The 26,666-nt window shown below is 35.8% G+C and overlaps 1 protein-coding gene across 1 annotated transcript in view; it reads left to right on the top strand.

The window, feature by feature from the left end:
• The window catches only part of LOC103590118 (thrombospondin type-1 domain-containing protein 7B-like), a 419,640-nt gene that overhangs the window by 224,118 nt on the left and 168,856 nt on the right, over positions 1-26,666 (top strand). The window contains exon 10 of the mRNA XM_008572266.1: positions 5,881-6,059. Within this exon, the coding sequence (XP_008570488.1) occupies positions 5,881-6,059 (179 nt within the window). The remainder of the gene's footprint in view (positions 1-5,880; positions 6,060-26,666) is intronic.

The raw sequence follows: 26,666 nt of genomic DNA, 5'->3' as shown, positions 1-26,666 counted from the left end.
CTGATACATTTAGTTATAGCAAGTGAACCAGGTCAAGAAATTAGTCAAAAATCGGTGTGTACCACAATAAAAATTTTTCACAAGAATTTATTAGTAAATTGAAGCCAGAATCCATTCATGTTACCTCAAATGGTCATAGAATTTGTATATATTATTATTTATCACATAACTTAAATACTTGATTATATACCAGATTTTTTGTCATTTATAAGACTGGTATCTTCCAAAATGTAAGTTAATTCAAAGGCAGGGTAGATTTTCTGCCTTGTCACTCTAGCACCAAAGAGAACATTCTGGGTAATAAAAATTATTATTATTTTTTTTCCCTACTTGAAAGGAAACTGGATATCTCAGTCGAGTCTGGGTTTGAGTTCCCTTTCTACCCTTGACAAGTCTATAAAATGCAGCTTTTGACCTAGATGACCTTGAACAACTCACCTACATCTAAAATAAAGTGCACCAGTGAACTATATTTTTAATTAAGAAAACTGGTTAATACTTAAATAAATCTTTTCTGGTAGATGTAATAAAATTTAATAAGTAATTATTCTACAAAATATTTGAGTTTTAAGGAATCCAGTAAAACTTTTCATTTATTAATAAATTGTTTTAAGTTTATGAAACTTCTAAATTAGCTATATTTTAGCTATTAGGTTGTGGGTCCAAATGAGATACTTTATCATTTGCAATATATTACCATTATTTTATAATGTTTAATATATTATCTATGCTGGTGGGTTTTTATATAAACTGATACATTTAGTTATAGCAAGTGAACCAGGTCAAGAAATTAGTCAAAAATCGGTGTGTAAAATAAATCGGTGCACTAAAATATTTTTCTATGGGTAGAGAATAGTTTCAAAACCCTTCTTTTAATAATTCAAAAATTTAAAAGAAAAGATAATACTTTAGACACTTTTCAGCTCTCTCCTCTCAGGCCCCACAGAGACCTAACTAGGTTTGTAACCATCTTTGAGAGCACACAACTGCTGTTCATGAGTGGTATTTCCAAGCCGAAACATAAATTGACCAAGGCAAGCTGGTAACCCTTTTGAATTTGATCTATATTTTCGTACACTAATGAATTGAGATTTTAAATAAATATTTAACCCTGTCAGTTTCTCCCCTAATAACAATGGTAAAGTATTCTAACTTCTCAAGTTGTCTTTCTTGGACCAATGTCAATACTTGTGTTCCAATTTTTTCCCCACCTCTCCCAAATATACCCTTTGAACCAATCTGTGTTAAGTCACTAGATACTTTTTAAATATGGTACATTTTTACTAAGTAGAATAACAAATAAATTTTAGTAGTAATAAAATGTATACATTAACAGAAAATCTTCAAATATTGATAAATGAAGTCTTACTATCATTTTAACAGACAAGATTCTCCCATTTCTCAGCTTCTTTGGCATTTTTAAAAATGTTTTCCCTGTTTCATTTTTGATATTGTGGGGTTTTTTTCTTTCTTTTTTAAATTTATTGAACCATAACTGATTGTACATATCTTTGGGGTACAGCATTGAATGTCAGTGACTGTGTGCAATATGTCACGTTCAAATCAGGATAATCAGTATATTCAATATTACACAATGTTATCATTTTTTGTGGCCCTTTACCAATTTCTCATTAACCCTCCCACTGGGTTTTTGTTGAGTGCAGTGTCAGTAAATAGAAGACGGACTGTGAAGTAAGATGTTTGCTGCTACTTTACATAATAGGAAAATATAAATTAATTTTAGGTTATTTTCTCAGGCTTAGTATCAATATTATATTTTTTCATATCTTTCATGACAAGATCTTATTGGGAGATAAAAATGTGTTAGAATGATGGAGGGAAAAAATGGACAGGAAGTAATATTCTGGAAAGAAATTTTATTGAGACTACCTTATTCCGAGAACTGTGTTTACACCTATGTCCATTACACTAACCTGAAGAGGTCAGTGTTTAGGAATTAGTAATATAAAAGAATACTTCAAAAAATTCATGGAAAGGTTTATATATCTTTTAATCCCGTTCTTCCATGAGCTTTTTGAAGTACCCTCTTGGATTGAAAAGTCATTCTATTCCAAGCCCCTGGGCTTCTACTGTATTTGGTATGTCATTAAATAAATAGCTCCGGTAATAATGTGGATAGAGAAAATATTAATGGATTCTATTCGTTTCATCCTTATACATAAGACACTTTTTGAGCACCTACTATGTGTAATGCATACGAATTACAATGTTGGGTATCTGCTGTATTGATAATTCTGTGATGACTACTTCATCCCTAATTTCATATGCATACAAAAAACTAAAATGGAGCACTAAAGCATCCCTAGGCCAAGTAATATGATGGCCCAAGCAATGTATTCTTGGACATAAGCTGTAGTATAAAATACTTTTTGGTAGAAAAACTGCCTCTTTCATAGCAATTGGGTTTAGATTTATGAATGTTGCCAGTGAGGCGTTATCTAGATAGAAACAGCTATTCTGTCATATATTTTATGGAAATTAGTTTTCAAAACAGTGAGGTTTCTATAGTTAGAAATTGGAATTCTCATATGGCAGTTTAACCTTGTAGACAGTTACACTTGATCATATTCTGTTGCCAAAAACTATCAGTATTAAGTATGTGGGTAAAACTAATCCTTTCAGTTGTGAGATAGGTATAAGCATATGCAATTATTAAGAGTTCTCACTATGGGCTTTCCTTTGAGCTACACTCTAGCATGAAAATAACTTTCTTGGAAAAAAAAAGTCACTGTTGCTTAGTCCTGTTGAATTCCAAAAGCATTTTATATTCATTGAATTTATAACCTTGACTTTCATGGAGATCATCTGAGTTTACTTCTTATCATGGGGAAAGAAAAAAGAAGTATTGCTAGAGGCTTGCTAATTAAAATCCTCCAATATGCAAGTATAGATGAAAGTGATTTAAAATCTCATTCAATTAAAAGGGAATCTACTTCAAAAACTACCCTAAAATAGAATCTGTGTAGACACTCAAATATTTAAAATTTATTTATATGAAATCTCCTGGAATTTCACATTTGGGTAGTTGAAGCATGCATGCCATGAGAGTTAATCCTACCTATTTCTAGTTGTTCTCTTTTCATTTGGAAGCACATGAAATCATTTTGTGACTCAAGTTTCTTTGTAAAGTTAAATAATACTTGTGGCCTCTCTTTAGTCCTTTGTTTACTTTTTACTGTGTTCTTAATACTGAATTGGTGATCAAACCTCCTTAGAAATGATTGTAGAATTAAAATTATGTTAAAAAATAAACAATTAATTGTTTAACAATCTCAATTGGAGCAAGTATTTTAAACTCCAGAAGGATCATTCCTGATAACTCTTAGATTTGGTATATTCTCTCTTGTCAATAAGTATTATTGGGGGAATTTAAACTCATTCTAATACTAATCTAAGAGAAATATAAATACAAAATTGAGAGAGACAGCAATCAAGGAAACAATGTTGTGAAAAGCCTGGAGACTGGAGAGATGTCTGGTGGAGTTAAAAGATGTGTTTATAAAGGACACTGTGTGCCTTTTCCATTTTAATGTAAAAAGAGAAGGGAAAAGGTAAGAATTCATGCAGAGATAGTTACAGAAAATTGAAGGCGTTGTCATTCATTTCTTTCTATTTTTTTTTTTTTCCTGGTGGTGGGATGGGAAGAGAAGTTTGAAGGCAGGTGGAGAAATTTTGAAAAGGCTCTTATGCAGAATGAGAGTGAGAAGAAAATGCCGAAGAATGACCAGGCAGTGTGAGAACTTGGTTGAAGATAGAGACTACACATTAAAGTGTCACCAGTGTGGTATTAGTATTTTCTTCATCTTTGCTTGGTAGTCCTGTTTTAAGTACAGAGAAGGAAAACAGTTGGACTGACCTGAGTCTGAAGTTTTGTCAGGCTGGCACAGCAGAAGAACGCTGGAATGAAGTGGTCAACTATACTGGCAAGACAGTGGTTGGAGTGATGGACAAGGGAGGCTAAACTGGTTAGGACAGGGACTTATTTTGCATTAGCAAAGGCATAACTATTATTGGAGAAGATGGAGTAGTCTGTGTAGACAGAATCGAAGATGCAGGAGAGGGAAGGGTGGGAGGGAAAACAAGTAAGGGAGGAGGTTCTCAGCCTTGACTGTACATTGGAATCACCTGGGGGTCTTTGAAAACTGCCGATGCAATGCCTGGTCTCATCCCCTGAGATTATAGTTGAATTGATCTGTGGTATGTCCTGGGCAATGGAATTATATTTTACAGTCAAGGTTGAAAACTATTGTTTAGAGGCTTTCATAAAAAGATATTACTTTTTTGCAGAGTAAAATAAAATATTATTTTTATTTTCAAGGCAATGGAGAATGAGCAAAGATTTTAAAAAGAGGACTAATGTAAGTTATATATTTTATAAAATTATCTTTCTTTTCCAGAGTGATTGACAGATATCAAAAGAGAACAATTAGAAAAAAGGGAGACAAGAAGAGAGAATATTGCATAATTGTAGGGGGCCAGGAACAGTGAGATCTTAAATGAAGGACTAAAAAAGGAATTGTAGATTAGGGGACATATTTGTGTGTTTCAATATAAGAATTTATCATACATAGTAACCTATACATAAAATGACAGAGGAGAGTCTAAGATAACTCGAGATTCTTATTGTGGATAATTTCTTAGTTTTTGATTGCTGCATGACAAATTACCACTGACTTCACATCTCCACAACCTTTATTATCTCACAGTTTCCATGGATCACGAGTCCAGGCATGACTTCTGTAGATTCACTGTTTAAGAGTCTTACCAGGCTACGGTTAAGGTGTGGGCCAATGTTGAGATCTCATCAGAGGCTTGAATGGGGAGAGATCCTCATCTGAGCTCCTGCGTGTTTTTGGCAGAATTCATCTCCATGCAGCTATAGAACTGAGGTATCCGTTTTTTTGCTAGCTGACAGCCAGCGACAGCCCTCAGGTCCCATGACAGTTCCCTGCCATGTGAACCCCTCCATCAGCATTTCATAGCATGGCTGTTTGCTTGTTTAAAGCCAGCAGGAGAATCTCTCTCTTTACAAAAAGGCCCAGTCCCTCTTCTAAGAGTTTTCATCTGATTTAGTTAGGCCCACCCAGGCTAATCTCAGTTTTGATTTACTTAAACTTATCAACGGATTTGGCACATTAATTATGTCTGTTAGTTTTCCTCACCTTTGCCACATCCCATAACCTAATAATAGGAGTGGCATGCTATCACATTCACAGTTCCTGCCCACACTCAAGGGGAAGAGATTATACAGGCATGTACAACAGCATATAGAAATCCAATGACATTGCAGTTAATTGAGATGAGAAATCCAGTTTTAGGAGAAAATTGATGGTCTCCATTTTAGACACGTTCAACTTGGGGTAATTGGGCATCAATTAGATTGTTTCAGTGGGTGGCATAGAATTCAGTAGAGAAATCAGCACTGGACATATATATTTGATAGTGATCAGTAGAGGTAATAGTAAAGAATGACTATTATGCTCCCTGTTCTAGACAATGAATTGTAGGAGTTGTAATATGGGGAACATGAGGCTCCGTGAGGAGACTGAGTACTCTCTTTAGCTCTGAACTGCTTCACGTTTCCTCTTATCAGAAACCAGAACTAACTGTGTACTTTTTCCTGTTCCTTTCATCCCAGAATTGCCTATGAAGTAAGCAGAATGGCATGAATTTGAATGCAGATGTCATCATTTACCTATCTCTTAAAACTCTGGTCTGTTTATCTGAGTAGAAAATTGTTGAAGTTGCTGCAGCGATATTGTTGAGAAATCTGAGCTATCACAATGGAAACAGAAGGTGACTCGATTCAGTACGTTTTGACGAGACTTTCCTTTCTTTTCTTAAATCTTTTTCTTTCAGGGTATATTCAAGAAGAATGTGTTATCCCCTGCCCATTTGATTGCAAGTTAAGTGATTGGTCTAGTTGGGGGTCTTGCAGTTCATCTTGTGGGATTGGAGTGAGAATTCGATCCAAGTGGCTAAAAGAAAAACCTTACAATGGAGGTCGACCATGTCCCAAACTGGATCTCAAGAATCAGGTAAAGTGCATGAAACAACAAATAAAAAGCTAAAAAAAACTATCTCCATTATTATTTCCTGTTGAAATTGAAGTCATTCTCTTATTACAATTAGCTCATGAAAAATTATCACAAACTCAGAAGAGGGGTTAAAAGGGCAGAAGTTACGTAAATAAAATTAGTAATAGAAGCTTTGCCTGCTCCTGGATAATGTCAAGATCAGCTTGGTATCCTTAGCAATAATAATATTTACAAAATTAAATCCAATGGATTTTTAAATGATCTTGAACTATAATTTGATGTTATAAATATTATGTATATATATTTAAATATAAATAATAATGTTGGGAGAACGTTAATTATTTTACGGTGATATAATTAGTGGTCTTATCCACCAGCTCCAAAAATGGTGCCCTATTTTTCCATCACCTAATTCTTTATCCTAATTTTTTTCATTCTTAGTCTTGCCAGTTCTTCCACAACTCTTCAAGTCTCTTTTGACTATTTCTTTACCCAAAAGGCATAGCCTATGTTCATAAATGAAATCCTTATGGATACCTTTTCATATAGATATCTAATAAAATTGCCATTCTAAGCAATCAAAGTTGACTAGAGTATTTCAATTTGCTGTACCCATATAACAAGAGTCTAATATTTAGTTAAAAATTATAAGAACTCAAATTTCTCCCATGATTACATACTGATTTTTCGATAAGATTTTTTTTATCAGTTGAATATATGGTGCACAAAATGGTGATAGTTAAAAGTTCTTTATTCTCAGAGAGGTGATGTTTATCTTATATGGGTATGTAGATCCTTCGTGATTAAGAAACTCTTAACAGAATAGCTACACAGGCTTCTACTACTATTTCGATTATATCAATTTCTGTCCTCTTAACCCCATTTTCATTAGACTCTATTCAGATTGTTTAATGGAAAGTAAATCCTATGCATCTGCTCTTAATTAATTTAAATAGCATGTCTAGTACTGCATGGACTTAAGTATCATGTGTCAATTTATGACCAATATCTCTAGCTATATTTACCTAAGTTTTTATAAAAGACACATAACTCACAGAAAAGAAAAAATTATTCCAGCAAGAAATATGTAAGTTCTAAGGTGAGTGTAGTTATTTTACTAGTGTTGTTTTTTAAGGTTATATGTTAAAATAATGACCATAATTTCTTCCCTCAAAGAAGACGTAAACCTTTTGGGGAAGACAAAGCAGAGAAGTGTAAAATCAACACCAAGATTGCCAAAAAAACCTCCCAAGTATAGGAGTTTGTGAAGAAAAGAGTGAAATATGATTAATGAAAATAGGAGGGAAATAATCAGAGCAGAGATAGTCTGGGGAGAGAAGCCTTATGAAGAAAGGAATAATGGAGGTTCATCGTCAGGAGGAAGACTTTCAGGTGAATACTCTGTATGAAGTATATTTCACCATACAGAGGCGATTTTCCAGGCATTTAAAATGGAAAAGAACTACTAAGATTTATAGTTACGAATAATGTATGATAATTCTTATTATACCTTCCTAAATACCGTCGATGAAAGCTAAATCCTTATACTACTAGTATTAAATGCTAATTTCAATATGCTAATTTTATGAACTAGGAAATTATTAAAGGAATAAAAGAACTTCATTTGAGCACAGACTTTTAGACAATATTCTCAATTTTCGAAGGCAAATGAATAGGAACATATCTATAAAATTTGAGAGTCTGAATAGGATAATGGTACTTGTACACCTGCTGTGACTTAAAGGAAATGTGTTCTAAACACTTCATTGACATATAACAGTTAAACCTTGAGAAGTAGTACAAGCCAGAAATTAAGTCCAAGTTCAAGAATAATTTAGATAAATTCAATAAGCAAAAGTTAAGTGAAGGTAGGCCTGTCTGCAGGGGGTGTTTCTAACTTCTGAGTTGAAGAAAGGAATTGTAGCCTTCCAAAGACATTTGTTTTTTGTGATGCTTAGAAATGAATCCTGGACTTTGATAATCAGAAACAAAATTTAGTATGGTGTTTATTCTTACATAAAGAGGTTTCAGATATCTAGCATGTAGATGGCTAAATTAAACTTAAATAAAAAAAAAAAAAACTTCACCCCAATCCATACTTTATATCTTTTTAAAAATTTATTTTTATTGAAAATTGACAAATTATAGTTGTGTGTACTTATGGGGTACAAAATGATGTTTTACCTGATGAACACAATGTGGAATAATTAAATCAAAGCAAATTAAATATCCATCACCTCAAATACCTACTATTTTTTGCACTGAGAACATTTGAAATGTACTTTCTTAGCAAATTTGAAATGTATAGTACACTATTGTTAACTGAGGCTTTGTACCCTTTGACCATCATCTCCCCATTCCCCCCACCTCCAAGCCTCTGGTAACCACACTTTTACTTTCTGCTTCTGTGAATTTGATTGTTTTAGATTCCACATATACGTGGGAACATGCAGTGTTTGTTTTTTTCTGCCTGGCTTATTTCACATAGCATAATGTTCTCAACTTCCATTTATGTTGCCCCAAATGACAGGATGTTGTTCTTTTTTATGTCTGAATAGTATTACATTGTGTACATATACCACATTTTCTTGATCCATTTGTCTGCTCATGGACACTTAAATTGATTTCATAACTTGGCAATTGTGAATAGTGCTGCAATGAACATGGGAGCGAAGATATCTCTTCAACATAGTGATTTCAAATATTTGGGGTGAATACCCAGAAGTGGGATTGCTGGATCATGTAATAATTTTATTTTTAGGTTTTTGAGAAACCTTCATATGGTTTTCTATAATGGCTATACTAGTTTGCATTCCCACCAATAGTGTACAAGAGCTCCCTTTTCTCCACACATACTATGTATCTTAACATAAGTTAATTTATCAGGGTAATAAGTAATGAGCCTCCTTCTCGTTCGTAAGTCTGAATAACAAGGGAAAATTCTATTGTGAAAAACTCTGGATTGAAAAGAAATTCTCCTCAGACCAATTCTTTTTCTATAGCAAGCACACTTACAGCTATAAATTTATTTGTGGAAAGATATCTGTGGTGGTTTCATTATGTATTTGTTCTTATGAATAGTAAAATCTCTTTCATGAATGTATGTGTGTGTGTGTAGTACTGTATATAGAGCTCTCTTTGAAGTTTCTCACATTTTCTTAATTCATCTGAAAATGAAGTGAGTTGTCAGAAATTTCCATTCTTTAGAAAATACTACCCTTATCTTATTTATAGCTATTCTTTAGAAGAGACTGCTACTTGTTTCTCTAAACTAGAAATATACTATAGATAGAGGTTTACCCACTGAGGCTCTTTTGTGAAGTTTAATTTTAGTACAGGTGTTAGGTTATTTGTCTCTTTTCCAATTGGATTTTAGGTTTTGGTTTACTTTCCTATTTGGGGGACCAGATTTACACCCTATCACTCATTCACCTAGGAGCAAGAGTTTAAATAAGGTAACCAGGTTATAGCAGAAAGTGAGACACATATCTTTAGTACCTGGATATGAAGAAAATGTATGGTGTGTCAAATTGAACCTAACATATTATTTATTTTAAAAATTGAACTTTTTATTGTATATGTGTGTGCGTAGTGTGACTATGTAAATGTCAGTATATCTGCTTGTACTTTTTCATTCTCTTCCTTTGATTTTCTGGATAACATGATGTCTTTTTGAGGGCAAGAGCTGTCTTTCTACTTTTGCAACTCATTCAACCACTATACTATCTAGTGAGTTGTCAAATAATACTCATTGGATGTCTTATTTGAAAAGGAGCCTTCCCTCTGGATGAGTGGGTGCCTAGTTTTATAAAAGTAAACAAATGTATTAAAACTCTGGTCTCTTATGCTGTGATTTGTCATTCAAATTCTTAAAAACATGAGCTTTTCTAGAAAGAAGAAATAAGAGCCTCTAAGTTATTATTACCCAGAGAGTTTTTCAAGGTTTGCTTGAAATATCTTGGGTGTTTAGATCTCCATTGAAATCTAACACAGGGATATAAATAGAAAGGTTGGTATTATGTACACAAGCTCGTAAACTGTTCTGAATCTGTTAGTGAAGTCAATATTTATAGTCTATCATAAAAATTTTCTTTTTTAAACCAAAACCTATCAGCATTATAGCTCTTTCTCTAGAAGTGCCTAAGTGACAGCAATAGTGAAAGCAAAGTAGCTTTCTAGTTGTGTGAGGAGGAGAGATTGGTGGTTGTACCTTTGACAAGAATTTGCTTTAAGTATGAATAGAATGAAGGGCTGCAGATAGATTTATTCCTCGGGGTTATTTGGAAGGATTTAATAGAGGCAGATAATCCTAAAACACCTCTTCCTGACATAGCAGTTATGCCAAAGCCCAGATACATGGCACCCCAGTTCATAGGTGGCATGAAATGGCTTGTGCGAGCTGGTGGTCTTCCATTTGTATCCTTTATCCTTGTCTGCCAGCCCCAACTCTGCGCTCTCATTGTGGCATTGCACTAACTGAGCTGAGTGCAGCTCAGAGGAGAGGCAATTTTTCTTTTTCACTCTTGCCCTGTGGCCATCTCCAAGAAAAATTGATTTTTCTTCTCAAGAGATTCCTCTCCCCCAACATTTGCATCCACACATACCCTATTCACGATCACTCCAAAGTACTACCTCTCAGACGTGTTAAAATCCTTTGAAACTTTGATCATTATTCTTGAGAGCTGCCAGAATCACTAGTGAGAAGCAATTTTCCTATACCTGTTTTCCATTCAGTCTTGCATTTTTCTATGTTTGTTAATACGGGGTATTGCTACTCTGCATGTATGCAAACTCACTTTTAGTTGTCTTCAGGACGTTTGGTATGTACCTGTAGGATGGTCTCCATTTGGCTGGTTTGGCAAATATCCCAAATGCTGCCCCTAGGCAGGGTTTTCAAGATTGGTTGGAGACAGCTGTAAAATTTTGAAGCCGGCACATTTTGTCAAATTTTTTCTTTGAAACTCTTTCACTGTCCTCCCACACCTCATTTTATCTGTAGTTGTTTAACTCCTAAGCTTTGGGATATTAGATAATATCAGCTTCAACAGGAAAACTACATCATATGTAGAAGTTCCTAAGTACTTTGCTAGAAAAATATTGGCACAACCTGCTTTTCTTATCTTTCCTGAATCAGTCTGTCATTTAGGCTTTAAGTATAGAATTGAAAGCTCTCTCCTGTTTTCAGGTGTTGAAAGAATATGTATCTGACATTAACTGTGAGCATGCATTTGTTATACTAAACATACTTGTTAGAAAATTAAAACCAGAGGTGGGAAAGGAGGGAGGGTAGTGAGAAATTGGTAAAGAGCCACCAAAACTGATTACATTGTATAATGTTGAATATACTAATTATCCTGATTTGAGCATTACATACTGCACGTAGGTATTGCTATTCAACACGGTACCCCACAGATATGTACAATCAATTATGTTTCAATTAAAAAGAAAAAGAAAATTAAACCCAAACTAATGGGAGTGCCAACACCTTCTTTAAAAAAAAAAAAAAAGAAAGAAGGAAAAACAACTTGCTTAGGATCTATTTAAAAGTAAGTTTCTAAGTGGCATGCTAATTTTCCAGTTCTTTAGATTGCTTTTTAAGCTTTATTCCAATATTAATCTAAAGTACCAGAAAGCAAGTGACCTAGATCCTGTCACAGGTTCCTGCAGAAAAGCATTTGTTCAATCAGGGCTTAGGTTTTTTTTACATGACTTAAGATTCAATATAAAAAATGGTCTCTCTGAGAAGCCAATCTAAATCTTTTGACATCCAAGTTTATTATTTCATAACCATTATTGATCATAAGAATAGAACAATCACTGGGGATGGGAGGGTGTTGTTATAAAAACAGTTTCCCCAGGCCCCTGTGGTTCAGTACAGTTAGAATGGATACAGGAATGTGTATTTTTTTAAAAAAAAAAAAAAAAAAAAAAAAAACGTTTATTTTTGCTGGTTCTTCTGATCAGGGTGGATTATGAATACTGTCAGAGATGACATTCTTGCACACTCATTTCTGCTGAATTCACCCATGGGAAAAAGTTTTTCTCTGCAGTTGACATAGCCTGCCCTTTTTTTAAAAAAAAAAAAAAAAAAAAAAAAAAACGTTTATTTTTGCTGGTTCTTCTGATCAGGGTGGATTATGAATACTGTCAGAGATGACATTCTTGCACACTCATTTCTGCTGAATTCACCCATGGGAAAAAGTTTTTCTCTGCAGTTGACATAGCCTGCCCTTTCTAATTCAAACAATGAAGGTAACCACTACTTATTTGCATAGTATTATACTCAAAGCAAATCTATAAGGACTCATCCATTTTGCAGAAGAGGAGACTAAGTGTATTCATCTGTTTTGTGTTGCTATAACAGAATATCTGAAACTGGGTAATTTATAAAGAAAAGAGGTTTATTTGGCCTATGATTCTGGGACAGCTGCCTCTAGTGGGGGCCTCAGGCTGCTTCTACTCATGGTGGAAAGCGGCAGGCAGCTGGTGGGTACAAGCAGATCACATGGTGAGAGACAGCAAGAGAGTGAGAGAGAGAGAGAGAGAGAGAGAGAGAGAGAGAGATTGGAGGTGCCAGGGTCTTTTAAACAACCAGCTCTCATGGAAACTAATAGACAGAGAACTCAGTCACTACCCCCACCTCCCATGGAGAGCATTAATCCATACATGAGGGATCTGCCCCCATGACTCAAACAACTCCCAACACTGCCACATTGGGGATCAGATTTCCACGTGAGTTTTTAGGGACAACACATTCAAACTCTATCACTAAGGTTTGGAGGGGTGTAATAACTTGCCCAGTGTCACCCACTAGTGTAACTAAGAGGATGAGACTTAATTAGGTCTGGGGTCAAATTGAACATTACTGAGTCTCAATTTCATAATCTGTCAAATGGGTGTAACCACATAACAACTACCTCATAAGCTTATTATGAGGATTCAATAAGATGAAATGACTATAAATATAAACTTAATCCTTGGCACGTAGTAAGTGTTTGATAAATGTTAGGTATGATAATTTTTCCTTGGTCTCTAACATGTAATTTCTGTTTCCAATTCAGTTTACCTTCACCTATATCATGTTGCCTTTTAGAACTAAGTTATTCAGATTGCTCCTTTTTTTACATTTAGCTACTGAAACATCTGAAGTCAAACATTTTAGTTGTAATGACTCAGCTTAGATGTAGAGTAAAAGCTGCTGTCACTACTTCCTGTATGGGAAGTCTATTTTATTTTCTTTCTAAACATCTTATTTGTGATTGCATTTTTTTTTCCAATGGCAAAAAAGAGTATAACTTTACATAATTGTAATTACCTTTCCATGACTTTGAGATTCTTCGGTCCTTCTGATATAAATTTTGTTGTTAAGGAGTGCAAACAGAAAGGTACATGAATCATTAAGAACACAACTTTATACATTTTCACAAAGTAAACTCTCCCACTCAGTCACCACCCAGGTTGAGAAACGTTCAGATGTCCCTTTGTGCCCTAACCCCTTTGTGCACTGCTCCCTTTTTCTCACCAAATATAACCACTATTCAGATTTGTAACACTATAGATTAATTTTATCATTGTAAAAATAAACAATGTAAATGGAATTCCACTTTAGGTACTCTTTTGTGTCTCTCTTTTTCTACTTAATGTTGTGTTTGTGATATTTAACCATGTTGTGATGTGTAACAATATTTTGTTCATTTTCATTGCTGTATCTTATTGCACTGAATATACCCCATTATTTTATTGTATTTACCACATTTTATCCATTTTATTATTGGTGGACATTTCAGTTTTTTCTGCTGTGGGGCTACTACAAATGACACTGCTATGACCATTCTTGTACATGTCTTTTGGTGCACATATATACGCATTTCTGTTGGATATATACCTAAGATTAGAATTCCTAGGTCATAGGGTATGCAAATATTCAACTTCAGTAGATAATCAGCATTTCATTTTAACTTGTAAACTATCATAGGTCTTCCTAAATGGAGATGTTATGTAATTGTATGGAATGACTTGAAATATGACCTGTCTGACACCATGAAAAGAGATGTAAAACCATGTGGGTGCATTAAGTGTTATCTCAGCACATCTCATGTAACAGCACATCGGTTACTGCTGCCTACTCCTAAGTCATACTTCTTTTCCTCATCGGAAAAAGTGCATGAGCCCTACCTTCTTGCTGGACTCTGCTCATGTCTCCCCCAAACAACCATTACAACCAACGTGATTCTTCTGTCTCTAATCTCCTTCCCTTTCCTTCAATCTATTCTTGATACAGCAGGTTGAAAGAACTTTCTACGTCATGAATCTGACTATGCTTTAAGTTTTTCAAGGTTTCTTGTTACCTTCAGGACAAAATGCAGACTACAAAGTATTGTTTGTAAGGCATTTTATGATCTGACCCAGCTACATTTGTCTGTGCTCAGAGGCGTGCTCAAACAGCAAGGCTCTCAAGCCAGGGAAGCTGCTGAAGAGTCAGAGAAGGGGCCACCTCTGTCTTTCTGTCTCTTCTTCAGCCCTCATCCAGGCTTCCTCATAAAGACTGAGAGTTTCATATTCTCAGACTGATCATACAAATCAATTAATTAATGTCAAAGACGGTGTCTTATAACAGAAATTGTTTTTCAATCTACAAGTCACCAGGCACTCTCTAATGAAATTAGATATTTGGATTTACTCTATTACCCTTTCTCTGGGAACTACTCATCAAAGTCCTTCTATTTTGGACTGAAATCATGTCCAAAATAGACATGCTCCACTGTCATTTAAATTTAGACTGCTCAAGGCAGAGTGTAATTGTTGCTTTCTTCCCTGAAGAGAAATCTCTTTCTCTTAGATGACAAAGTAAGGGAGACTGTGCTTATCACCAATGCTGAAAGCAAGTATGGAACCACTTGCAAAGTCTGCCTCTGAAGAATCTTCCCAAACAGCAGAAGGGTTGTCCTCAGCCACCCCACCCTAGTAGACAACAATTCTGTCACCCTGAGAACTGAAAGTAAATTAATTTGGGTAACAACATTAGGGAAGGAGTTAGAATGAGCTGACACTCCAGTGCTCTGTATGTCAAATGGGGCTGGCAGGGACCATGTGGCATAAACCAGAGTGGCAACTATCACCCACGGTGAAATTGCTGTTGCTTTTCTGTTTTTGGAGCAAGGGGATGCAAATATATTGAAGTTATAGTTGGTCCAAAATTTTACATTTTGTTTATTTAAAGGGACATTTGATATTTCATTGGTGTATTTTCATATTTTTAAATCTTTGCTCAAACTTTTTAATGTGTCCCACCTGACCACCTATTTATTATATATGTCCTGTGTCTCCCACCCCCACCATTCCTCCCATTTACCTTTCTTTGGCTCTTTTTTTCTGACTATATGCCTTCCTTCCTTCCTTCCTTCCTTCCTTCCTTCCTTCCTTCCTTCCTTCCTTCCTTTCGTTAGTTGGTTAGTTTTAATTTTTGGCTGTCTCTCCACCACATCCCCAAAACAGGCATACTGCCCAGTTCCTATGAGCATCTTCGTAGGTGGATAACAGTGTTGTCTTAGGTTGGATTCTCCCAGAATCAGAGCCAGAGACAGGATACGAGAATAAGAACTTTATTTCTCAGGTGCAGGGAACACCAGTAGGTAAGTGAATAAGGGGTTTGAGAGAAAGGAAGAAGCCATTGCACCATAGTGGCTCCAAAGCTTGAGCCTGTGGATAACCTTGGGAGACGGTGAAAAGCTCGTGCCTCAGGTTTATCCCGCCTGAAAGGCAAGGAAGCTGGAATATCATGAGGGATTTCTAAGCATCCCTGGTTGAAGAGATGTTAAGTCTTTGCACTTTGTGCTAAGCATAGAAGTCTTCTTCTGTTCTGGAAGAAGCCCTTCACACAGAAATACAGATGCTTGCAATAGGAATTTGGCCAGAGCACAGTGAAAAGTTGCTACTGGAATTATTCCTGTGTGATTAAAAGTGCCAAGAAGCCATAAAGTTTTTTTTACTGGGGGGTAGTGTGCTATTTGTGCTATCCATGTCAAAACTAGAAGTCCATTTCTTTTCCAATGAAAACATGCCTTACTATAGCCCAGTGGTCAGTTAGATATATATTTTAAGTAACTTGTATCTAGAGTAAAATAGGTTTCTAATCATCTGGCTATGTAGTCTCATGTGGTATCTCCTAAAATGATTCCATGTCCTTCGTGGATACTGAATCAATGCGATTGGAAAAAGTAAATATGGGTGTAGAAGCCAAACCATGTTTCAATTCATGAACTAGAAATATACGCAAAGAGCTTCAGAGCAACCCTACATATATCTTCTTTTTTTTCCTTTAGGTACTGTACTGTACCTAAAGTACCAAGTATAATTCAGGAACTGCATGTGCACTACATGTCCCTTGTTCTCGTAGGACCACAAGTGAGGGGCACTCTGACTTCTGTGCTATATATTGAACCCTTTTCTCTATCACTGACACCAACTATAATTTTGTTTGTCTGGAACTGGGTGTAAACAGGAGGTGGAGTAGGGTGGCACTGGTGTGGACCACTTTAGATAGCATTCCCTGTGCATGAATAAAGAGTATCTGACTAAATATAACTAAGCAGTTCCAGGACAATTGGATACTAGAATAACAGGCAATTCAAGTTGGAAAGAAACCAAACAATATCTGATCTGCTAGTTATCAATCATGACTGTACATTAGATTTACATGAGAAGATTTACATCCCCGCCCTTCCCCTCAGACCAATTAAATCAGAATTTCTAGTGAAGGGATCCAACTGTCTATATATTTTTAAAATCCCCTAGTGATTCTAATGTGCAGCCAGGACTGAGAATTTCTGTGTAATACAACCCTATTATCTTGTAAATGAGGTAACTGGTGCCCAGAGAGGTGACTTGACACCTAATTACCAATGACAACAGGTGTGACTCTCAGTCCATTGCTGTTCCTTCCCTCTTTGAGCACCACCTCTGTCCCAGTGAACGCAAGTGCGACATGAAACATCATGAACACGAGCGTGCACCACAGGTCCATTGTGCTTGTAGGAGAATGAGTGACGGGCACTCTGACTTCATCCTTCATTCCCTTCTGACTGTCTCTCTCTGAACCACTATGTTAAGTGTCCTTCATCATAGGCAAGTACTCTTTTTTGGGAGATGGTTTGACTGAACCTGTGGCTTCTAACAACTCTACTCCTCAGGCAGGGAAAGAGCTTACCTATACATACACCCTTGTATATGTGGTAAAATAAAATATAAGGTATCCCATGTCCCCACTGTTTGGGGTGGCATGATATCGTGGTAAGTGTGCCTTCTCTGTATTATTCAACAAATATTTTATGTGTATCCTCATGCTAGGGACACTGGAAGGAGACATATAGAAGTGTTATGCAGGCAGGTAAAATAATGTAAGTGTATGATGTGGTCAGGGAGTTCTTAGCAACGGTACTTTAGGAATGAGCCCTGGAGCTTTCAGAAAGAGAAGGGGTAACAATAAAATGGAATTTAAACTAATTATAAACATTGGGGTAAGCAACTTTAATTTAGTGAACTTATGCCGTTATTCATGCATTCCCTCATTCATTCATTACACACTTATGGGCACTTATTGTGCCAATAGGAGATATTAACAAGGCTCATTTCAACTCCACTGCTCAAGGAGTTTCTGCTGGGAGATTGAATTCCTGGAAACTTGAGTGGGAGTTTGGATAGGTTGAAAGTATAGATGATAATGCTCTGGATGCTCATGGCATCAGAACTGCTTTACATTTTTCAAAAATACATAAAACCAGTTTGGACTCAGTCAGTACAATTTTCCTTTCTCCCCTATATTAGGATGATTTGCACCTAATAGAACCTCAACCTAATTGACTTAAACAACAGGAAATGCATTACCTCATATTACAAGAAATCCAGTGCAATGTGGGCTCCAGGGTGTGTTGGTTCTGTGGCTCGGCAGTGCCATCGAGGACAGCTGCCTCAGTCTCCCTCTGCTTTTTCATCTTCAGAGCTGGCTTCATCCTCAGGTTGTTAGCAAGATGACTCAGCAGTTTCCAGCACAGCCTCCTTGAAGCAGCAATGACCAGAAGAATAAGAGTGGCTCTCTTTTTAGGAACAATGAAATTTTCCCAGAGCTTCCCTAGCTCCCCCAGAAGACTTTCCTTCACACCTCATGCTCAAATTGGATTTTGTGTCCATTCCTGAACTAATCGCTGGAAGGAAGAATGGGAAGAACTTGATAAGCTCATACACGTGCTTTCCAACCTTTTATTTTTTAAAGTTCATGGCACGTGGGGAATCTGTAATACAGACAGACCCTGACATACAATGGTGTGACTTAATGATTTTTTTACTTTACCATGGTGAGAAAATGATACACATTCAGCAGAAACCGTACTTCCAACTTTGAATTCTGATCTTTTCCTGGGCTAGTGATGTGTGGTGTGATCCTCTCGCAAGATGCTGGACAGTGGCAGCGAGCTGTCACTTCCAGTCAGCCGTGTGATCGTGAGGGTAAACAATCACGAGATTTTCAGCACTTTATTATAAAATAGACTCTGTGTTAGATGATTTTGCCCACCTGTAGACTAATGAAAGTGTTTTGAGCATGCTTAAGGTAGGCTAGGCTAAGCTATGATGTTTTGTAGGTTAGGTGTGTTAAATTCAGTTTCCACTTAAGATATTTTCAATTTACAATGGGTTCATCAGGAAGTAATCTCACTATAAGTGAAGGAGCATCTTGATTTGTCCCAGAAACTGGGAAACATGTTCACAATGGCTCATGGCACCAGTAAATGGTCTGAGGGTGGTGGCAGCAATTTCTCCCTCACACCTGAAGTGCGTGTGTGACACACAATCATGGTAAGGCAGTGCTTCTCAAATGAATCACATGACGAATCTTGCTAAAACACAGACTCTGACTGAGTAGATCTGGTGGAAAGGGATAGACTGCATATCTAACAAGCTCCCAAATGAGGATAAAGCTGCTGATGAATATCAGCTGGGGAGCATCTTTCACAGACTAATCACCTAGGGTGGAATGCACTGGAGGAATGAACCAAAATGTCCACTATATACTCTTAATTTTACTCTCTTTTTGACACTTAATTTGATAAGACTGTAATAGTTTTAAGTAATATGTTGAGCCTTATAATGAATGGAAAAAATAAGTAATGCTTTTAATCAAATATCAGAAAGGTCTCTTTTCTGTTAGGAAAGATGACCTAATACTCTCCTCACGAGGATATGAATCACCTTGACCAGGGCTCTTCCATGACACTCCTTTTTTGGCAGGGGCATCATTCCATATTGTAAGTTATTCGGTGTAAATGACCATCCAGTGCCTTACTTAAATGATAAATAAGCAGACCCCAAATCAGACCAGCAATGCATTTACAGACTACATGTTTCTCCCTTTTTCCCTGCCTTCTGTAGTCATGCAACCCTTTCTTGGGTTACTTACCAATGATTTAAAGGCATACTAAAATTATGCATATATTTTATTAGTGAGGGCTCATAACAATACTAATGAAGGAAGCAAAGTCTAATATTTCCTTTAGATTCCTCCAGAATGTTTCAACCCAAGGTCAACCTTCTATGGACAACTCAAAGTTACAAAACCATTTAGTAAAGCACATAACAATAGCACATGGCAGAAATAAGTAGAGCTACATATTATTTTGCATGAAAGTGAAATAAAAGCCCATATTTATGGAAAAAAGATCCCAGTGAAAATTGTTCCTTCAAGGAGATCCATATATTTAGATTTAGATATGTAGTTCAAAAAGCTCAAAAAGCCCCTGGGGTTGATACATTCAGAATACGTAAAGGTGGAATCTAGAAAACACAAAGCAATGCGATATCAGACACTTGGACTTGGTTCAATACGTACATGCCCATGTTAGTTATTTGCTAGTGTTCTTGTATTTTGCATTTGTCTGTCTTGATTCTTCCTCTAAACTTGAGACTGCTAGGAGGCAGGTGTTTTGTCTTCTATTCCATCATAATTCTCTCAAGGGCTGAGCACTCACACCCATATTAGTGAAAATCTATATCCCTCTTAACAATAAAAAAAGAAAAGAAAACAGAAAAGTTTAAGAGGCTATTGGATTTTGTGGGGGAAGCAGGGAGGATGGAACTTTTAACATAAAGTATTACATTTTTGCTCAGAGTAAATTATGAGTCATTGGAGAATAGAGTTAGCATGCGTATTTAGATACTTTGTGTTCAGATTCCATTTTCAGCCGTATGTTTACTGCTTTCTGTATATCAGTCAGAGCTAGAATCTAGACAAGCTGAATCAAGGCCTGAAATATAGATTAGAAGGGGAAAAGTTTGATTCAGTCATTTTGATGTATTGGTGTGGTTCGTTCTCTTTTTGACAAAAAAGAAATTAGGGCTTTTTGTTGACCACCTAATTGCTAAATCTGTATATTTATCCACTTTTTTAAAAAGGTTGGTTTTCACATAGTTGACTGAGGCTATGTATATATGAAACTGAAACAAATGATAAGTTCAATAAAATACGGGGAAAAGAATCAATGAAAATGGATCATTTGTTGACCCAAATATAAATTCCCTACCTGGACCTATCTGAATTCTGTTTTCTCCTCCTTGGGATTGTAGGCATTAGAATCAAGGTACATGTGTCTAAGAAACCAAACCAGAAATATAATTGATTAAAATAGTGAACAATTCTGGGGGAAAACAATAGTCAAGTTAGCTCCTTAATACTAAATAGGGATAGCAAAAATCTGAGAGAGAGAAACTGAACAGAAACAGCTTTGTAATGTAAAAGTGAAATATGAATATCTTGAACTCAGTATATGATCCTCTTTGTGTGAATTAGCCTGTCATTTGAAATGCACATTAATTAAAAATAAGTTATGAGCATTTTTAATCTTTAAATAATTTATATCATTTACAAGTCACGAATTTCCCATAACTCTGTTGGCCTTAATCATCACAAGAGCATCACTATGCTTAGGTACAATTGCTATACACCCTTTCTGCTCTCTAGCAGATGTTACAAAAGAAGCTATCACAGCTGGAGAAAATTGATATTCAAAAGTATAAAACTTGGCAATGAAAAGATTAATCTTCTGTCCTTAATGCCCTTAACTCTGGCAAACTTTAAACTTTCCTCACAATAGGGCCAGTGGTTTCGTTGTCTGTTTGGCAGTGGGCAGATAACATTCTGCTCTATTTTACATTAGAATGAACCAAAGAGGACCTGTTGTTTCTCAAATGATTTTCTAAGATACGCTTCAATGCTGATACTTTAGCTGCATCCTCTGGACTACTAGGATGGAGAAGTAAGAAGTAATTTTAACAATTTGCTAAAATTAGCAACATTAGAGTGAATGAAGCTCTAAAATATATATACCAGATGTTTCAAATGGTTAGTTTTGGGAAAAAAACATACAATTAATTTACATTTTAGTGCTAAGTACAGATTTTAATTTATTCTGATTAACTTCTTTATAGCCTAACTAGAAAACCATTTGAAGGAGTTATGGAAAGGCTATAAAAGAAGCCATAAGCTAGAGATGACACTTTAATGGCATAGAAGCAGAAGAGTTTCATGCCCAATGCCCGTATTGCTCAGAAGGGCTCAAGTTTCACTTGCCCAGAACCTATTATTGAATAATAGATCTGGAATCACGATGGGAAGCAGATTAACTCACTTAATTACAACTTGTGCCAGTGTTGAATCCCTCCACAAACCAGGTAAATTGTTCTAATCTACATCCACATACTTTATGCTCACTACTGTCAAGTTGCTGAGCAAAAACATAAACAAGTTTCTTGATAAGAATTATTACAGTGGAAACAGAACAAGTAAAAACAGATGGCTGCGCTCAAAGCTTTCTCATAGATGAAAAACATTTGAGAGTAAAAATGCTGTTGAAATAATGTATTCAATAGTCCTCATTAATTCCCAGCATGTAATAAAATGTAGCTATCATTTTTAACATCATTATTAATCAATGATGCAAGTGAGGATGCTGGGTAAAGGGCTTTGGAAACCCCATGATGTTAACAAACTTTCTTCAAGCCAAGGTGTCATAATCTAGTGGTTTACTGGCCAAGTCTAGGCTACTGACTGCATTATTGGGACTGTTCAATGTTTGCTACTACAGGTTAATTTTTTTCTTATTATTGATTATGTATATTCATGGGGTACACCACCTGTGCCCAAGATGTGATGGCCAGATCAGTACTATCAGCATGCCCATTACCACAAATTGCAATGAATCTCCGGGTCCACCACCCAATTAATCCCCAACTTCCCTCCCCTCCCCACTCTCCCATCACACCTCACAACTCTATGCGTGCTCTCTTTCTCTGCAAGTTCAATGCACCGCTGTGGTCTTTCTTTCTTTCCTTCTTTCTCTCTTAGCTCCCACTTATGAGTGAGTACATTTAGTATTTTTTCCTCTGTGCCTGTTTATTTCATTCAACATAATTTTCTCTAAGCTCATCCATGTTGCTGCAAATGGCAGAATTTCACTCTTTTTATGGCATAGTATATTCCGTGGTGTATGTATACCATATTTTCCTTATTCAGTTGTCCAATAATGGACATTTAGGTTGGTTCCATATCTTGGGTATTGTAAGCAGAGCTGCAATGAACATGGGAGTGCAGGTGTCCCTTCAACATGATGATTTCCATTCCTCTGGGTATATACACAGAAGAGTGCAGGTGTCCCTTCAACATGATGATTTCCATTCCTCTGGGTATATACACAGAAGTGGGATTGCTGGATCGTAAGGAAGATCTATCTGTAGTTGTCTGAGAAACCTTCATACTGTTTTCCATAGTGGTTGTACTTATTTACAGTCTCACCAACAGCGTAGGAGAGTTCCCTTCTCTACACATCCTCACCACCCTTTGTTATACTCCATCTTTTTTATTATAGCCAGTCCAACCGGGGTGAGGTAATATCTCAATGTGGTATTAATTTGCATTTCCCTGATGATTAGTGATGTTGAGCATTTTTTTAAGTGCCTATTGGCCATTTGTACGTCTTCCTTAGAAAAATGTCTATTCAGCTCCTTTGCCCATATTTTAATTGGGTTATTTGTTTTTTTATTGTGTAATTGCTTGAGTTCCTTGTATATCCTGGATATTAATCCCTTGTTGGATGTATAGTTTGCAAAAATTTTCTCCCATTCTATAGGTTGTTATTTCACTCTGATGATTATTTCCATTGCTGTGCAGAAGCTTTTTAGTTTGATATAATCCCATTTACTTATTTTTTCTTTTATTGCTTGTGCTTTTGGGCTCCTGTTCATAAAGTCTGTGCCAAGTCCTAGTTCCTGAAGTGTTTCCCTATATTTTTCCTTAGTAGTTTAACAGTTTCAGGTCTTATACTTAAGTCTTTAATCCGTTTTGAGTTAATTTTGGTATATGATGAGAGACGCTGGTCTAATTTTATTCTTCTGCATGTGGATTTCCAATTTTCCCAGCACCATTTATTGAAGAAGCAGTCTTTTCCCCAATGTATGTTTTTGTTGTACCTTTGTCAAATATCAACTGGATGAAAGTCTGTGAGTTGATTTCTGGGTTCTCTATTCTGTTCCACTGGTCTGAGAGTCTATTTTAATGCCAGTACCATGCTGTTTTGATTACTATAGCTTTGTAGTATAATTTGAAGTCAGGTAGTATTGTGCCTCTGGCTTTATTTTCTATTTATTTATTTATTGCTCAAAATTGCTTTGCCTTTACAGGGTCTTTTATTGTTCCATATAAATGCTAGTATTGTTTTTTCTATTTCTGTGAAGAATGTCATTTGTATTTTGATGGGGATTACATTGAATCTGTAGATTGCTTTGGGTGGCATGGACATTTTCACAATGTTAATTCTTCCAATCTAAGAGCATGGAATGTCTTTCTATCTTTTTGTGTCTCTTTAATTTCTTTCAGTAGTGGTATGTAGTTCTCATTGTAAAGATCTTTCACCTCCCTGGTTAAATTTATTCCTAAGTATTTTATTTTTTTGGTGACTATTGTAAATGGGCTTACTTTCTTGATTTCTTTTTTTGTTTGTTCTATTGGGGAATATAAATGCAACTGATTTGGGATCATTGATTTTGTATCCTGCAATATTACTGTAATTATTAACCAGTTCTAAGAGTTTTTTGATAGAGTCTTTAGGTTTTTCTATATATGAGATTATGTCTTCTGCAAATAGAGACAGTTTGACTTTGTCTTTCCAATTTGGATACCCTTTATTTGTTTCTCTTGTCTTATCACTCTGGCGAGTACTTCCAGTACTGTGTTAGATAGGAATGGTGAGAGTGGATATCCTTGTCTTGTTCTTAAGAGTAGAGCCTTCAATTTTTCCATATTCAGGGTGATATTGGCAGTCGGTTTGTTGCAGATGGCTTTTATTGTGTTGAGATACTTTCCTTCTATACTTAATTTGCTGAGAGTCTTTATCATGAAAGATGTTGAATTTTGTCAAATGCTTTTTCTACATCTATTAAGATATATGTTTTTTGTCCTTGATTTTGTTGATGTGGTGTATCACATTTATTGACTTGCATATGTTGAACTATCTTTGCATCTCTGGGATGAATACCATTTGATCATGGTGTGTAATTTTTCTGATGTGTTGCTGTATTCTGATTACTATTATTTTTGAGGAATATAGTTTTTAATTAGTTGTCAAGATTTTAAAATTAGAAATTTTTGCAATAAAATTTGGATTTTTGTCTCTTAAAAATCAGAATGTCTGGCAAATTTTAGCTGAATCTGATAATGCCCATTCTCTTTAGACAAAATGTACCATATAATGGCCATCTTCCTTTCTTCTCCCACAATCCTCCCTACACTTAGGCCACATGTTAATAGCCAGGCTCATTCCTTAATATTTGTGATCTGGGGAGAGAATTAAAATAGATACCCACATTAAATATGTTTCAATAATTAAATTATAAGCCAAGCAAACCAACTTTTATATAAAATATGTTTTATCCTCCTACCTTGACCTGTATACCTTCATAACAACCCAGAGGCTAGGTTCAAATTTGAGATTGTCAAAGTTCTGGAGCAGCATGTGGTGCCAGAGGAAGAATCAATCTTTAGCCTGTGGTGTGTGCTTCTACTTTTTCAGCTCCTACTCATATCCAAATGCTCCAATCTACTTGTACAAGCTCTGTACACTGCAAATACTCCATGCCCACTCTTCAGGCCAAAGGGTGCTCACATGTGTGTGGGGGGGTGCTGTTACCACCCTCTAGAAGACAAATCTAGGGAAGAGGCTCACACAAATCATGGAAGCAGCACAAACCCATTTGGCAGAGAGTTCTGGGGTCCATAATTTGTGGAGTGTGTTATAACACACTATAGAAAAAGTTAGGAAGCAGGATGCTGATGGCATGTGCTTTTGACTCTGCAGGCTCTTCACCCATAAGAAGAGGCACAGCTGGAAGAGAACCAGAGAGGGCTTCTCTGTGATCAGGGGAAAAGCCAGAAACAGCACTATCAGTGACCATTGATAGTGAGGCTTACTTTCTTATAATAGCTTTAAGATGAAAGCATTACTCTTGGAATTCAAGTCCCTATCTATCAAAAATGACAAGAGAGATAATGTAGAGGGTCTTAAGAAAATGGAAAGGGCTTAGTTCTTCGATGGAGATTATTTTACTCATTTATGTCACATGCCTAGAATCTGCAGGTGTTTGAGTTTAAGGCCCTTGGTTTAGTCCTCTTCCTCCTGCCCATATTGTAGTGCTGTGTGTGTGGTACATAGTAGCTGCTCATGAATATTAATTGCTCGTCTTAATACACTTATTATATTATTTCAGATGGACTAAGAAAGAAATCAGGAAAGTTTCATCTAAAAAGCCTTTAAGAAAAATGCTCTTAAAACAGAGATTCTCAAACTTTTTGTTTTCAGGATTCTTTACACTCAATAATTACTGAGGATCCAAAAGAGCTTTTGTTTATATGGCTTATATCTATCTATGTTTACTGCAATCAAAATTTAAAATGAGAAATTGAAAAAGTATTTACCAATTTATTTAAAAATAATTAAAATTAAGTTCACTACATGCTAACATTAATAATACTTTTATAAAAAATAAGTGTATTACAAAACAAAACAAAAAACTTTGAAAAGTGGCATTGTTTTACATTTTTGCAAATTTCATTGATATCTTACTTCACAGCAGATATCTGAATTCTCATAGCTCCTTCTGCATTGAGTCTTTTGTAATAGGTTGTTTTAGTGAAATATATGAAGAAATTCCAACATTACACAGATATGTAGGTGGAGAAAGGAGGAGTATTTTAGTAAACCTTATTAGATAGCCTCAAATAGTGTTTGATACTACACCAAAACTTGACAGGTAATTGTTTTTCAAAGGTTATTTACAATGTGGGATCTGAAATCATAACAAGGCACTTTTCATACTCTGTTACTTCAAAATCCATTGGGCTATCTGGTACATTTAGTGAGTCTTTAATCCATGCATTATTTTCTAACATCATGCATTTGTCATTTGGAAAATGTTTGTCCATTGAGTTATGCTGAAATGTTGACATAATTTGCTATATAGCATCAAAAAATTTTGTTCATGAATATCACTACCGATATTATCAGAATAGTT

This window comes from Galeopterus variegatus, unplaced genomic scaffold (genome assembly GCF_000696425.1).
Source record: "Galeopterus variegatus unplaced genomic scaffold, G_variegatus-3.0.2 Scaffold770, whole genome shotgun sequence".
Classification (NCBI taxonomy): Eukaryota; Metazoa; Chordata; class Mammalia; order Dermoptera; family Cynocephalidae; genus Galeopterus; species Galeopterus variegatus.
This window is presented reverse-complemented; position numbering and strand designations above follow the sequence as displayed.